This window comes from Pyrgilauda ruficollis, unplaced genomic scaffold (assembly GCF_017590135.1).
Source record: "Pyrgilauda ruficollis isolate IOZ18807 unplaced genomic scaffold, ASM1759013v1 scaffold22, whole genome shotgun sequence".
NCBI classification, from domain to species: domain Eukaryota; kingdom Metazoa; phylum Chordata; class Aves; order Passeriformes; family Passeridae; genus Pyrgilauda; species Pyrgilauda ruficollis.
The window spans coordinates 2,963,055-2,978,099 of record NW_024521428.1 but is presented as its reverse complement, the minus strand read 5'-3'; the positions used below and the strand labels follow the sequence as shown (position 1 = coordinate 2,978,099).

Sequence of the window (15,045 nt, the reverse complement as noted above, 5' to 3'; positions counted from 1 at the left end):
GAAGTTGGATAAACTTATGGAGGGCTTTTTCCCAGTGCTGGTAGCAAACTTACTTTATTGAGAAACACATAGAGACTTGGAGTTTCAGGATGATTAAAAAAAATATCTGGGGTGATGACAGTTAGCAGCCAGCCTGTAACAAAGCACCAGGATGGGGTCAGAACAAATGAGTTAACTTACTTCCTGTGGCCTCTGAGCATAAAAATTAGATCATTCCATTCACTTGCAGGGAATAGAGACACTCTGAGGAGAATGGTGACTAAAAGTTCTCCCCTCTACACAAAACAGCTACCCGGAAAAGTGCAGCGTGGGAGCTCTCATCAGCTCTCTCTCTAGCTCAGCGTGCACTGGAGGTTCTGTTGATGCTAACCAGTATGAGTAGTGTCTGATTTGCATGGGGTGCCAACAGACAAGGGACTAGCCTTTGCCCAACCTCTCTGCTTTGCCCTTGGGCTGACTCAGTGCCTCTCTGACAGCATTGCAAATGCAGAGTCACTCTGTGGCCAAAGGAAAGGAAAAAACCCCTTGAGGACTCTGTTGCACAATGCACAGCTGTGCAAATTGAACAGCAGCAAGTACTTTGCTCCTGAACCAGGCACTGCCCCTTTACTCCTGGAGCAGACACTGCAGACATGTCAGTCATAGGTGTTGGGTACATCCTTACTAAATACCCAGCTTGAGCCATGGCTGTTGCATATGCACACTGGGTGTATTCAGTGTGGCTGAGAAGGCTATGGGATGAAGATCAGACTTAGTAGAAAACAATATGGTTTGCGGTTTCTGTACTGTCATTATGGGTGTCTGGATGCATCTGAGTGCTTTGTGGACTTTCTCCAAGTCCCCTGGGTGTTCCTAGTCTCAGTTTACAGAGGGCAGCCCACAGAGCTGGTCCTTCATGCTGGTGTGGGTGCTACCCTTCTCAGCAGGGCTCTGCCACAGCTGTTCAAGCAGTGCAGCACAGCACTGTAGTGCAAAAGTGAGGCCCGATGCTGCACACCCAGGTACACCACAGTGGAGGAGAAGGGGTTTTAGGTTGCTCTGCTGGCCTAGTAGACATCCTAAGTATGCCAATTTTGGCTGATACCAAAGCCCACTAGGAGCACGTCTCTTGGGTGGAAGAGAGAACCAAAGACGTGTGCCCATACGGGACATGCTTTGAGGGCTTTACTTCTGCAGGGTCCTCCAGTCACATGGGCTCAATGCTGTTTGCAGCTGCAGCACATCTTCAGATTTGGTTTAATCCCAAAGGAATCCAGTCTGGGCCTGTTGACTTTCAAGCTACAACAATGCTCCATGGATTTTTGGTGCCATTTATGCCTGTCTCAGTCTGTCGCTGATAGGCATCATTAGCTGAAGGCTGATGATATTTGGTATCCTACCTCTCATCTTAGAGAACATCTCCTATCAAAGGATGAAGTATTTCCACTCCAGAGGTGGAGTTCTGCATTTTTGGAGGTATGACTTGGAAATCCATCTGTAAGCAATTCTATGCAAGGTGTATTTAGAGAGGCTGTTGAATATTCCTGAGTATTATCCATCCTGTATTTCTGTGAAATAGCGTGAGCAGGAAAAGTGCTGCAAACCCCATTTTTAAAAAACACAATATGCAGGAAATAGTGTTTGCAAAGCTTTACAGAGGTACACAATGAAATATGTTGTTACCTATTTTATTTGACTCTGATTTACAAAAAACCTCCCTGTTTTCCTCTTTTACAGAAAGCAAGATGATTATTAAAGAAAATGTCTCTGAATATCAGCCAAAATTGATAAAGAAAATAATGCTCACTTTGTGCTGGATACTAACACTATTTGTCAGTGGGGTAGAAGTTACAGAGATTAACTTGCCAGGTAAGAATCTGCTCCAGTGATGTTTGGTGTTTGTGGTGCTTTCTGAAAACTTAGAAAAGGAGATTTTCATTTTTCCTTGCCTTTATGAGTTTTTCCTGCACATGTCCATGCTTGTGTCAGACAAATAGTCTTTCTGCAAGCTTCTGAAGTATTGGTAATAGAAGCTACTCTAAATTTGACTCAAAAATCAGTTCCCCAATTAAAAGGATAAATGTAAAGGAGAGTCTCTGAGGCCTAAATGAAGCAAATGAATTGCTTCTGTGACTTAGGTCTCCAGCATCTGGTCTAGTGAGGCAGGGACTGGGGAGAAGGAAGGCAAATGCAGAAAGAGATTGATTTATCAGAGCCTTCCACACACAAAATATATCTGGAGGAGCTTGATCCAGTTTAGTGCGCAGAGAGAAAATGGAACTGTAAAGAGTTTCCCAGGTGGGCAGGTGAGGAACAGATTTCATTACCTCCCTTCTGTGGGGTGAAATCCTGCCATACTTTCAAAGGTCACAACAGCCTGACTGGCAGGATGAGCATTAGGATGGCTAACCACATCTTTCAGAATTAAAACAATTGTGTAATTTTAGAGATAGTTACTGAAACACAGGAGGATAAATATTGATAAATATCAGTGAGACAATAATGTTTGTCAGTCTTACCTTAAATAGGGCATGTGGTGGGCAGGTTCTGCTTTCTTGGGCTTATGTCAGTCCCTTTATTCATTAATACAGCGAGATTGAGAAGAGCTGCATCTGCTTTCCTACACATTTGAGGTTTAACAGGTTAGCACGCATGCAAAAGTCTACACATCACAAAAACTCTTCACATTAAGCTTCTGAAAAAAGTCCTAAGGAACCTTTGGAAACCTTTGAATAAATTTTCAAGAACATTGGCAAATTACATATTTAAGGAAACCTATTTTTATTAGTCCATGTTCTGATCACATAAAGAAATATTCAACACAAGAAAGGTAAGGTTCTATTTTTGTTCCTAATTTTTATTTTTAATTTTTTCACCACAACTCTGCATTTTTTCAGATGGTGCTGATATCTTACTGTCCTGCTTTTCAGGATGTTCCCATGTTGAACCTCACATATGGTATCGTGCAATTAATGGTGAGGAGTTTGTTCTACAATGTGCTTTACCAGATAGAGATGCCACCAACATTTATAACAACTCACCTCTAAATCAACATAGGGTGAAATGGTTCTGGCATCAGAAAGATAAAGAGACACTGAAGTCTATCGAGGAAAGCTCAAATCTGACTTTCCAAGGGGATGCACTTTGGTTTAAACCGATAAGGGACAGCGCTTCTGGAGTGTACATCTGCAGGATATGGTAAGTAATGGAGCAAAAAAGTAATGGAGTAAAGGGGTAAAAGGTTTCAATTTCTGTAGGAGAATTATTGTTTTGGTTTGGTTTATGTATTAAATGTTTAACATCTTTTTTTTTTTTTTTTTTTTTTTTTACATCACTCAGGGGAAAAATCCCATGCCTCAAAATTGTTTTGGATGTTCAAACAAAGAAGGCAGCAAAATGTTCAGGTTATGACACAAATATTCTATATCTGCTTGCTGGCCGTGGGAATTCAATAACCTGTCCTGGGACAAAATGTTACAGCCACATAAAAAAGCCAGATGTGAAATGGTACAAGGTAAGAGTCAGTCTCGCTGAGTGGAGGTGGAGCTTCAGGTCTAGTTAATGTCCATGTGCCATAGTTCTTGAACTCTTCTTTGGCAGGCAATGCCAAAGAAATTCAACACAAAAGTAGAATCTTGGACTGATATATATCAAGTATTTAAGGAAGAGTGTTGAAGAAATTTGCCACACCCAAAACATGATATGAAAGAGAAGCCAAGAAATGCTTCCTCTTCAGCTATGAAATTGAAGAAATTGAGAATGAAAATAGTTTTTTTATAAAACTGACATGATTGAAATGCAACATTTCAAGTTTGGTTTTGATGTTTCAAATTTTGAAAATATCCAATATATGAAAGAAAACTGGCTTTGTTAGCCGCAAAATTATTTTAAGAATAATATTTAAAATTCTTCTTTCCAAGAGTCCTGTTTTAAATGAAGTACTATTCCACTGAACCACTACTGACTTAGTGTTTGTAAGGATGGTGATATAGCATCCAAACCTGTATAAATGAGCAAAGGAAAATTGCTAAAATTTGCAATTGTGCATTTTCCTGCCTGGTATTATTTACATTATTCTATTCTATCAAGTAGAATTATGATCTAGTTATTCTGTGTTTGCTTTGAAATTTTAAATGAGGTTTATCTTTACCTACATCTTGATCTGAAACCCACTGAAGTTAAGGAGTGTCTTCACACTTTGTGTTATTGTGTTATTGGATTTTTTCAGGAACTTGATTTAGGGAAAATTCTTGCTGGTTTTGGTAGAATATGAATATATTAAGCTGAAAAACAGGAGTGCTTTTCAAAAATAGACCATTTTCATGTTTCTGAAAGTAGTCACAGTGTCCTCAACCTCAGACCATCCAAATTCATGGTTTACTTCTCATAAAATAACATGAAAATGCTTTCAAAATGATTTCTTTACAAAACAAAAATTACCTAGTCCATCAAAAAAGTGATTATTTTTGTTGCTCTTTAGTAATAGGTGTTTAATTTAGATCAGCTTCATGATTTCATATTTTTGTATCAACAATAAATTTTAAATAATTTTTTAAAAATCAAGGTTATTCACATATTTTTTAGTATAACTGAAAAATGTCCTCAGACTCCTAATACCTCCCTTTTTGGGCTTCAGTGGAAACACTTTGGTTTAGCCCTTCTGCCATGAAAATCCTGTCCAAATATATAAAAATATAATTCAGTAGCAGCAACAACAGCAAGAAAAAAACCCAAACTTTAATTCTTACATATTATTTTCATTAGGATGGCCACCAGATAAAATACAGGAAAAGTAGACCAAGCCTAAAGCTTAAGCAGAATGAAATCTACTTGAATCCAACCTATGACAAAGATGCTGGAATTTATGTGTGTGATTATACTCTATCTGACAACATTACCGAGTGGACAGTGAGAACAGCAGTAACAGTAGAAGTCATTGGTGAGTAATTTAATAACCCAGAATAAAATACCTGAAGTAAAAGTATGTTTTCTTTATTATGTTTGTTTCTGTTTTTTTGTTCAAGCTTTTGTTCTGAAAAACCAATAAATTGAATTAGCTACAGGATCATTCAAATCCTCTTCCAAGTATTCTAAGGACATCGTGGGTCACCAGCTAGAACATCCAATAATAATAGCAGTAGGTCCTGTAGGATAGTATAAATCTATTCTATATCCTGAACTGTATGGATGCAGTACAGCTGTTTCTGTAAGAAAACAGCACAGGACTATTCCTCAGCATCCTGGTGGAAGGTAGGCCACTCTGTGAAAGGGAGAACAAGATTTAGAGAGCAAAAGAAATGTGTCAAGTGAGGTAACATGGTTCTATGGTATAGTGAAAAAACATTCCTTTGAAACTTCATGGTCTCATGAGGATATTTTCTGAAATAGGTGATCCTTCTTTCCCCAGGTATTTTAAGAATTTGGTTCTAAGAGTTCAAGGGAAAAATGTATCCATCCCATCAGAACAGGAAACCATGTCTTACTGACCTGTGAGAGCTCTGTGTGGTTGCTTAAAATACCTCTTGCTCTTTCACTCCTCCTTTTGGCTTTATTCCCACAACATTCTCCAGGCAGGCTTGGACTAGCTCTGCTTTTATTCTGATCTAACAGTATTTAAGCTAACACATTGTTCTTAGTTATTTTCCCTCACTTTTCTAGAGCAGTCAGAAAACCACTTAAAAGGCACCATATGCATCCTACCCTAGAACCTTGCAGACTGAGGGGAGACCCTCTTGCAGTGGAGGTCTTACATGTGATGGGAAGAGAAGGGACAAGCACTGATCCCTTCTCTGTGGTGACCAGTGACAGAACCCGAGGGAATGGCCTGACGTTGTGTCAGGGGAGGTTTGGGTCAGATATTAGAAAAATGTTTTTCACCCAGAGGGTGGTTAGGCACTGGAATAGGGTGTCCAGGGCAGTGGTCACAGCACCAAGCCTGACAGAGTTCAAGGAGCGTCTGAGCAACACTGTCAGGCACAGGGTGTCACTCTTGGGGATGGTTCTGTGCGGGCTGGATGCTGAACTCGATCCTGTGGGTCCCTTCCGACTCAGCTTGTTCTGTGATTCTGTGATATAGTTCTCTGCTGTGACCCGGTAAAAAAACCAGCAAACAACAGAACAAAAAGGTGCTATGTGGCACCATTTCCTGCAGTATGGGACTTTCCTAGAATATCAGAGCTGTGGGTTTTATTGTACAACCCGTGGGTGTCATTATCTGTGCCCTTTGGCAGCCTGAGTTTAGAAAACAACATGGCTATTTTGGTACAAGTATCTGCGCTTGTGAATGGGGTGTGCATGTGCTGTTTGTGCATACTGGGCATGAATAAAGGTTTGACAGGGAACTGGTATGAGGATTGCACCTTTAGAGGGTTTTGCAAGGGGGGCTCCTAATTTTTTTAAACCTAAATAATTTAAAGGGGAGACTAGTTGCTGAGCTCCTTAGCTCATGTAAGAGAACAATGCCTCAGAGTAAATGAGATAGCAGGTCTTTGAGTAGCTACAAAAGTTTTGTTGTCCTCCTCTTGGACTTAGGTGTCCAAATTCCACCTAAAACTTGAAAAATTAAATTTTAAACCATTTTCTTTTGTCTTCTGCACTGACAATAACATTATACTTAATGATATTCTTGTTAATTGCAGCAAAAAACACTATTCATCCACCAAGCCTTTTGTATCCTAATGGTGTTGTGATCCTTGAAGCAGAAGTTGGTAAGTTTCAATTCCTCCCCTAGAAGCAAATGAAAATATTTAGAGGAGGTATTGATAAATAATGACAGATCTTGATAAAGCAAACCAGCTTTGCTTTCTAGGCTATTTAAGAGAATAATATTCTGCAGGCATGGTTTTTCTGTGTTCTTTTGTTCCAGGCAAGCCACTTGAATTGGAATGTCGTGTACAGTTTGGGTTTGAAACAGTTTCTCCAATGAGGGTAACATGGAAACGAAACAACGAAGAGATTGTAAATGAGAAATTGAATCAGGAAACAACGTGAGAACTTCCTCCCCTGCCCCCCCAGCAGTCTGGTTACTACCACCACAAACAGTTGTAAAAGCCCTTCTATAACAGCTTTACTGAATACGTTTTATCGAACAAAACTTTAGTAGGCTCCTTTCCTTCACCTAGTAATGCCACAAGCAAGGGACAGGCATGTGACCTTCACACACAGAAGCACATATTGATGGCCATAAAATCAAGAACTCAAGCTCTGCATTATCTTAGCTGTTCTAAAAACTTTAGTTCACAGACAGTTTCAACATGAAGGGCTCCTGGTTGCCTGTCCCCGCATCCGTTGTTTTCAAGTGTTCTTGTTTTCAAGTGTTCTTGAAAGCACAGTCTCTGTTGTGCCTTGCTAGCAATTCACACAATCTGCCTTTGGAAGTGGTGTCTGAGTGGGGAATGAATCAGATCAGCAAAACAGTTCTGCGGACATTGAAAGGAGTTTGTGTGTCTCAGACATTGCGGTGTTACAGACTAGGTCTGAGGGCTTGCAGCCCCAAATTTCAGGACACTGAATTTTGGGACTCCTCCCTGGTGAGAATTAACCAGGTCCTGCAGAGAAGACTCATGTGGGGGAAAGGTTTCCTGTGACCTGGGGACAGCCCCTGTAGTGACTATGCTTCCCTTTCCTTCCTGTTTTCATTCACTTACGCAGTGTTCAACTTGGGCAAGCAACAGAGCAGAGGCAATGCAGGCAAGCCTGTCTTTCACCACTCAGCCCTGTGTCAACTTTTTGGGTAAACTTTCTGTACACTGGGGAAGCAAAATCCCTGCTGTCACTGCTAAAACTGAATTAATAATAGGAGTCATATGGGCAAAAAAAGAATTATGATATCTCACACACACTCATGAGATAGACTGGAAATTTTCCTAACTTTAGAATGTTTAGATTTGGAATATTCTTGTTAACAAGTTTTTAGCTGTTTTCATGGGTAGAGTTTCTGCTTATTTTTTAAAATACAAACATCCCCAACAGACTTTGGTTGAATCCTTGCCTATGCTCACTCCTACATATCTTGATGTAGCAGGGGTGGAGCCACGGGACACTGTCATCTTGCAGTGGTATGATGTGAGATGACTTTTGGGATGACCCAGAGATGCTTATACTTGTGGCTTTCAAAGGAGAATGCTGAAACTCAGAAACCCTGGGTATTCTGGAATGATTGCAGATACAGATCTGCTTCCCATATCCTTCACTCAACCCTGAAGGGATTCCTCAGTTACCTTTTCATTTCCTATACTTCTGTCCCTTATTTCTGTCTTATTCTGTTTGCCTATCATGTCCTTGAGCTTTTTGCTCCTGTGCAAGAGACTGAGCTGCTCAATCTTTTGCCCAGCTAGTTCTCTCTTGGGGTTCCTTTTTGAAGCTTCATTTCTCTGCATTTCTGACAGGTGAATATTTTACATCTTAAAAAACCACAAGTAATCTTGTACAAGTAAAGGGGACTGTATGTTGAAAACTAGGGAAGTGATAAGTATTTTGCTGAGTAGATGAATTAAGGATAAACCTTTCAGTCTTCAGGCTTATCAAGGTATTTTCTTACAATGTTAGTATTTTCTTACCATGTATAGACCAAGTGAAGGTTCCAAACCAGAATATTGCATTACTATGAAAAGTTCAAGATGAATGTTAAGAAGTTGCAAGCTCCTCTGTTTTTGAGTGTAAGACATTGGGAAATTGTGTGAATGAACAGCAAAGGTGATCATGCAAGTACACATTTTTTTTCTCTCTAGTGTCTATCCAAAGGGTTTGAAGGGGCACACACTTCTTCACGTTGCAACTTTGAAGGAAGTTACTGAAAAGGACCTCAGAAGCAGCTTCACATGCTTTGCTGAGAATTCAGTGGGGAATGCCACTGCTGTGATCCAGCTGAAAAGAAAGAAGAGAGGTAAAGCTATCAACTGGTGACTATTTACCCCTGAAGACACATTTTGATTTACTCCATTGCTACTAATTAATTCCCCATTGACACTGGCTTTCAGCCAGCAGCAGAAGTTTCTTGAACCTGAGTGGGAAAAGTCTGATTTGTCAGATGTCTTGAAAGCCAAGTATTTTGAGGATTACTCAGAAGAACAGGGCTATCTGGGGATTTACTGCAGGCAGGTGAGCCAAGTGGAAGTTAGAGAGTAACTGGAAGGAAGAAGAGGAGAGTGTAACCTCTGAGCATTAATAGGCAATCTACTAAATTGAAGCAGAGAGGCTGTTGAAAGCAACAGTATTCCCAGATTTTCATAGGATATTTCTGTTTATTTTCCAGTAATTAGCAGGCATGTTATTGAGAAGTTACCATAACGGATATGATTGTGGCAGCTTTTCAAGTACCAAACCTGAATCAGTGTGGAAATTAAAGTGTTAAACCATAGTTCACAGTGGAGGTTCATCACTGGAGTGCAACAGGAAGCTGCCAGAAGGGCACTGTGTGCAGCTGTGTCTGTTCTGATGTAGCTTTTCCATCTCAGGTGATGGCTATTTTCAGCATTGCTGAGTGTACCAGAGACTATTTTCTCTGTGCACTCTGTCATAGATTGGCTTTTCATATCACCAGAGAGATGTCATGCAAAAAAAGTCACTGATGGTAGACTGAAATTCTATGTTAAGGTTTGTGGCTACATGAAATCTTAGCTTCTCTAAATTTTGCCAGGGGGATAAGGAAAAAGATTTTGTAAGATGGCTTGTCCCCATTCCTGGACTGATTTTTAATCTAAGTGTCAATACTATTTTGGAAACTCAAGTTATGATAGACTCTTTTCTTTCTGCAGTGTTGTTCTTATATGTACTATGCAGTGCCATTTCTACTATATTTGCATTTGTTTTGTGCACTGCCTTTATTTACCAGCACTGGATTGAAATAGTGCTGACGTATCGAAGTTGTCTGGTCCACAACAAAAGCACAGAAGGTAAGAAACCTTGTCTTATATGAATTTGCTCCAGTTTTTCTTCTGCCTTTTGCCATGTGGGATAATCTGATATGAATTACTCCTTTAATTAAGTTCTTTTAATGACCCTGTTCTCTTTGAGCCAATACAATTCTACAAAACCTTGCAAGATGCTCAGTGAATGCAGATGGCAAAAAAGTCATATAGCATGAAAGAAATATCTAACACCAACAGAAATGTCAGTTAGACTTTTACCCTAATTTACCCATAGAAGATTAGAGCAGGAAAGTGAATTTTGGCAGTCCATTTGCAGGGAATAACTTAGCATCTCCAACATTTCAAAGTCATTCTCTGAAAATGTTCAACAAAACCTTTGGACAAGAATGAAATGACCTCCAGGGTCTATTGTATCTTTCACTTGAAGCCAAAAGGTTTCTCAGAAGAATAAACAAAAGAGAGAAATAAGATGATCAAGGGCACCAGTTGGCAAATGAATGTTTGGGAAATATTCATATTTCCTTTCTAAAATCTTTGGAAATTACTTGACATTTGGACCTGAGTGATGAGCTTTTGATTTTTCAAGTCTCTGTAGTAGCATTGCCCCACCACCTCAGCTAAAACAGGCCCCTGAAATAGTAGACAGAGTAAAAATGTATCAGGAATCACTCTAACTACTTCAAAGAACTTAAGGTATGATTTTCTTAAATGTGTTGAAAGAATTCTGATAGTTTGTGCCTGAGAAAATTTTTCTAAAAATTCTTGCATCTTGATGCAGTTTGAGATAGGGGTGTCTGAGTTGTTTTTGTGTTTGTAAATGTATCTTATGTGTGAGTGTGAAACAACTGTATCTAGATACCTCTAAGTACATGCACAATTGGAAAATTAACTGCCCTTCTGGAAAACTTTTTACAAGCACTAAAGCATTTGGCAAAAGCAGTTTGGGAAATCACTCAAAATTTCCCTTCTATCTGGTAACAAAGTGATTTAAGGAGCTGTGGAAAGTCCCTTTAGAGCACACCCTGCAAGTCAGCAGGACACACACAGACCTGCCAAGGCTGTGCACTGAAGTTGAAGACACCATCGGGGTTCCACTCCTGTCCCCTGCCTGTCCCCTGCTTCTCAGGTACCTCATGCACACAGCTCCACTTGCAGCATGGGGGTACAGGGGGTGTGCAGACCAACCGTGCATACTCAGAGAGTTTTCTGCCCAAGGGAAACGTGTTCTCACCTGCAGGACTATGTCCTCACTTCATGGATGCATACCAAGTCACCTGAGGTCTGAAAGGACTTGCTCATGAAGCAGCAAAGCAGCAGTTATGACTCGATTCTGCTGTTTCCTCCTTTCTATACTTTCTTCTCTCGTGTCCTTCTCAGCACAGAATCAGACAATTGAAGAATCCTACAAGATTGGAAGGTACCCTGGGCACCTGCTCAAAGCAGAGCCAACCTAGGTTGTGCAGGACCTTGTGGAGAGAGAAACCACAATCCCTCTGGGGTTAATTTGCCTCCTAATCAATTCAGATATATCTCTTAAAACTCCTGCCTTCTTCCATATGTAGAAAGAAATAATGCAGGAGATTTGATACTAACATTTATAGAACATGTATGTCATCACTTTGCTTAAGTCAGGTATTCTTAATTTCTTACACTTTCAGCATCTAAATGCAGTACCAAAAGTTCCTCAGCTTGTAATTTTCCTGTACAATTATGTGAAAAAAATGGCCTAATGGTGCTTATTTTGTATTTATTTTTAACTTGCTATTGTAATAGTAATATTATAAAGGCATGTGTTTGTTAGTGGTTGTGGTCTAATAAGATTGTAGTGACCTCTGTGGGTGAAATGAGGAATACCTGGCTTGTATTGGGTTTAAAATCTGTTTTCAAGGGAGCTTCAATTTAGGGTATAAATGAATTGAAGTTCAGCTAAACCAATCTAGTGAACCTCTGGCCCACCTTTAATTCCCACATTAGTCCTGTGTGCTGACTGCTGGTGATGCACTCTTGTGGGCCCAAATTGGCTCAGCTTGGCAGAAAGATAACTCAGTAAAAGACAGTGTGTAGCCAGCAACGTGAATCATCTTCCCCTATTATCACAAGAGCTTATCACAAGAATTATCACCAGGAGAAGGATGTGATTGAAAGTGTGTCCAGGAGCAGAGAGGAGGAGCAGAGGTGCAACATTTGTTGTCTGATCTTGGCCTCTAGATCTAATCTGCACACCTCTGTTTTCTTTTGATAACACACGTTCTGCTATGTGCTGGTTCTGAATTTAAGTGTTCAGCCCCAGCTCATCTATGTTAGTTTTCTGAATTTGCTTTACATACAGACTCTTCTAGACCCTATAGGAACTTGGTGACTCTAGCCTGTGTCTGTGGTCCTATATGTGGTCCTGTGGTCCTATATGTGGTCTCACATCTAGGGGTAGAAATCAGGAGGTTAACACCACGGCGTGGGGGTCATGACACTCAGCACTTAGGTCTCTGTGCTGGATGTGGGTGTCTCAGTTCCCAAGCAGTGAAGGTGAAGGTGCAGTCAGTATGATGGAATCCAGAGAGCCTCTCAGCTCACCCTGCAGCAGCACCCTGCTCTACACAGAGGAATTTATTCCTGATTCCTATTAATTATATTGTCACATGACACAATTCAGATAATTGCACATAGGTGTCTGATGGTATTTGGGCTGCCTGACCATGTCCTGCCATTCCAAAATGCTTGAGTCTCCAATACTTCTGTCAAATCTGGCAGTCTTAGGATAACTTAAATGACCTCAAGTAACTGGGAAGCTGGACCGGGTCCGCTGTGCCTTTTGCTTTCACCAGAAATTATTTCATTTTACGTTTCTTCTCCCCCAAGTGTAGTTCAAAGTTTATTCAGCAGAAATAATTTGCTTTTGCCTCGTAGTTAAGAATGCACCTAACTCAGGTGATTGGTATCAGGGTGATCAAAGCTAAGAAAAATTCTTTACCTATGTTTCATCTGTACTGTACAAAAGTTCTTTTAAGAAAACTTAAAGTTCAATAACTGGTCAGTACTTTGTGTCTGAGCTGATATTTTGATCAGGCTTAGCCTTTGCTCTTTAACAGAGAGACACAAGTCTCTATGTTGACAGACATAACAGTGTATGAAAACAGCATATCTTTTGCAAGCAACTAATATTCAAGAACATTATTCCTTTAAGCTTTATTATATTTTAAAATAAGATTGGCCATTGACAAGTTTTCTTTAATCAGCGTTTGGGCAAATGAGAGAAAAGACTGGGAATCATTCCCTACCACATGACTTTTGCCTGGAAAGGACCAAATCTTTAAACTACCTTGCACTAAACATCTCTAGCTCGCTTGTTTGCTTTGGTAGCATATGCCTACAAAATTTGCAAGACAGTGAGACAGCAAGATTGTGTTTGGTGACTGGATAGCTGTAATCCATGAACACATCATAATTTTATGTTTGTGTTGTGACTATTTAAACAGACATAAATGGAAACAGGGCATTAAGAAAGAAGCTGCATGCTTCAGCCAGACTTCTTAAAGTATATAGTAATTAATTTATTATTTATTTATTCCTTTATTTTAGATGGCAAGGAATTTGACGCGTTCGTATCCTATGCAAAACTAAACCCTTCTGAAAGTGACTCTGCTTTAATTAGCGAGGAAAAATTTGCCCTGGAGCTTCTTCCAGATATGCTAGAAAATAAATATGGATACAAGTTATGTATTCTTGAAAGAGATATTCTTCCGGGAGGAGGTAAGTTCCCTGGGCATGGTAGAAAATCTTCAGGTTTTATAAAATTTTGATTCACTTAAAAAAAAACAAAACAAAACAAAAAACCCTTTATGCACCAGAGCAACAAATTGTATAATTAGGTAATGGAATTTTTGTTCAAATCTCACAATGTTTTGATCTTTGTGTTTGGTCCCTGCTCCTGACACACACATGCTATGGAGTGAGGTCACTGTGAGCTACTAGGCTGAGACAAAGCTTCTTGTGCAAGAATTTCTTTGCAAGCAGACTCCTTTCCCTGGAAAGAAGACTTCAAATATTTCAGTAGTTACTTTCTGAGTGACTTTAGCCAGTGCTACCTCAGTAACTAGAAAGCCCTGTGGGAGAGATGAAGACAGGTCCAAGTGTCCCTTGAGACCCCAGCTGTGCCCTTCATGTCCTGAGCAGAAAGTTGTGTTCTTCAGCTGTATAAGAACAGCCACGGTACCCTCTGATAGCAAACTCATTTCTAAGTGTTATATGATTACTCTGCATTCCTGTTCTTGACTTTCCTTATTTCTGGATTTCAGCTGTTGATAAAGGAACTGATAAGATAGAAACTCCTTTGCAGAATGCAGTAACTCTCACCATTTCCTCTCCAGCATACACAGATGAAGTTGTAACAGCTATTAAACACAGCAGACGGGTAATAATCATTTTGAGCCCAGCCTATGTCAGTGGACCAAGCATCTTTGAACTGCAGGCAGCGGTGAACTGTGCATTGGAAGATAAAGGGATCAAACTGGTATTAATAAAGTTCCAGGATTTCCAGGAGCCAGAGACTTTGCCTCCAGTAGTGAAGAAAGCACTTCGGATTTTACCAATTGTTACCTGGAAGTCTTCCATTTCTGCTGCTCCACACAAGAAGTTCTGGAAATACATGCGTTACCACATGCCAATGAAAACTACTAAGAGGCTGGAAAATTTCAGCCTCAAGGGCTTCTCCCAGAGGTTATTCAGACTGGTATAGATAGGAGAAATTTCACAAGGGGATGACATCAGGCTCAGGAATGGTAACATGATTGTCAAATACCTCTTTGGTATTGTCTGACAGCTGTCAGCTGTCACTACAGCCAGCAACAGCTCGCTCTGAAACAGTCAGAAGGACTGAAGTGTGACAGTGCACAACAAAACTGTGCCCCTGCACACAACTGTAAATGTAAACTGTCTTTCATAAATTAATATTTTATTACCATTTTAATTATACTATTTTTTACTATTTATTATATCATTTTGCTCTGATTTTGAGACATAGAATGTTCTTTGCATTGCATTCCTTTCTGGAATACTTTAACGCTTATTTTGTAGAAAAAGATTTTAAAAAGGGAACTCCAGAGGGGGCTTGCAGTTTAATTTCCTGATGCAGTCCAGTGGAACATACCCATATTCCTCAAGTGAGTTACCTCCTTCAGTGGGAACACCAAGAAAATACCAT

The 15,045-nt window shown here is 39.9% G+C and overlaps 1 protein-coding gene across 1 annotated transcript; it reads left to right on the top strand.

The window, feature by feature from the left end:
- Nucleotides 1-1,712: 1,712 nt before the first annotated feature.
- LOC121354171 (interleukin 18 receptor accessory protein) lies at nucleotides 1,713-14,588 on the top strand. The gene is made up of 10 exons (XM_041468590.1): nucleotides 1,713-1,848; nucleotides 2,910-3,177; nucleotides 3,319-3,493; nucleotides 4,744-4,918; nucleotides 6,618-6,686; nucleotides 6,845-6,965; nucleotides 8,709-8,863; nucleotides 9,735-9,872; nucleotides 13,425-13,595; nucleotides 14,213-14,588. The coding sequence occupies exons 1-10, from the start codon at nucleotides 1,725-1,727 to the stop codon at nucleotides 14,578-14,580; spliced, it is 1,764 nt and encodes a 587-aa protein (XP_041324524.1). The 5' UTR covers nucleotides 1,713-1,724; the 3' UTR covers nucleotides 14,581-14,588.
- Nucleotides 14,589-15,045: the final 457 nt, after the last annotated feature.

What these genes read in the sequence shown, in the direction of transcription:
- LOC121354171 (XM_041468590.1), top strand. Translation starts at nt 1,725, where the DNA reads ATGATTATTAAAGAAAATGTCTCTGAATATCAGCCAAAATTGATAAAG. An exon ending in TACAGAGATTAACTTGCCAG is followed by an intron (nt 1,849 to 2,909) that starts GTAAGAATCTGC and finishes CCTGCTTTTCAG; the next exon opens with GATGTTCCCATGTTGAACCT. An exon ending in GATCCTTGAAGCAGAAGTTG is followed by an intron (nt 6,687 to 6,844) that starts GTAAGTTTCAAT and finishes CTTTTGTTCCAG; the next exon opens with GCAAGCCACTTGAATTGGAA.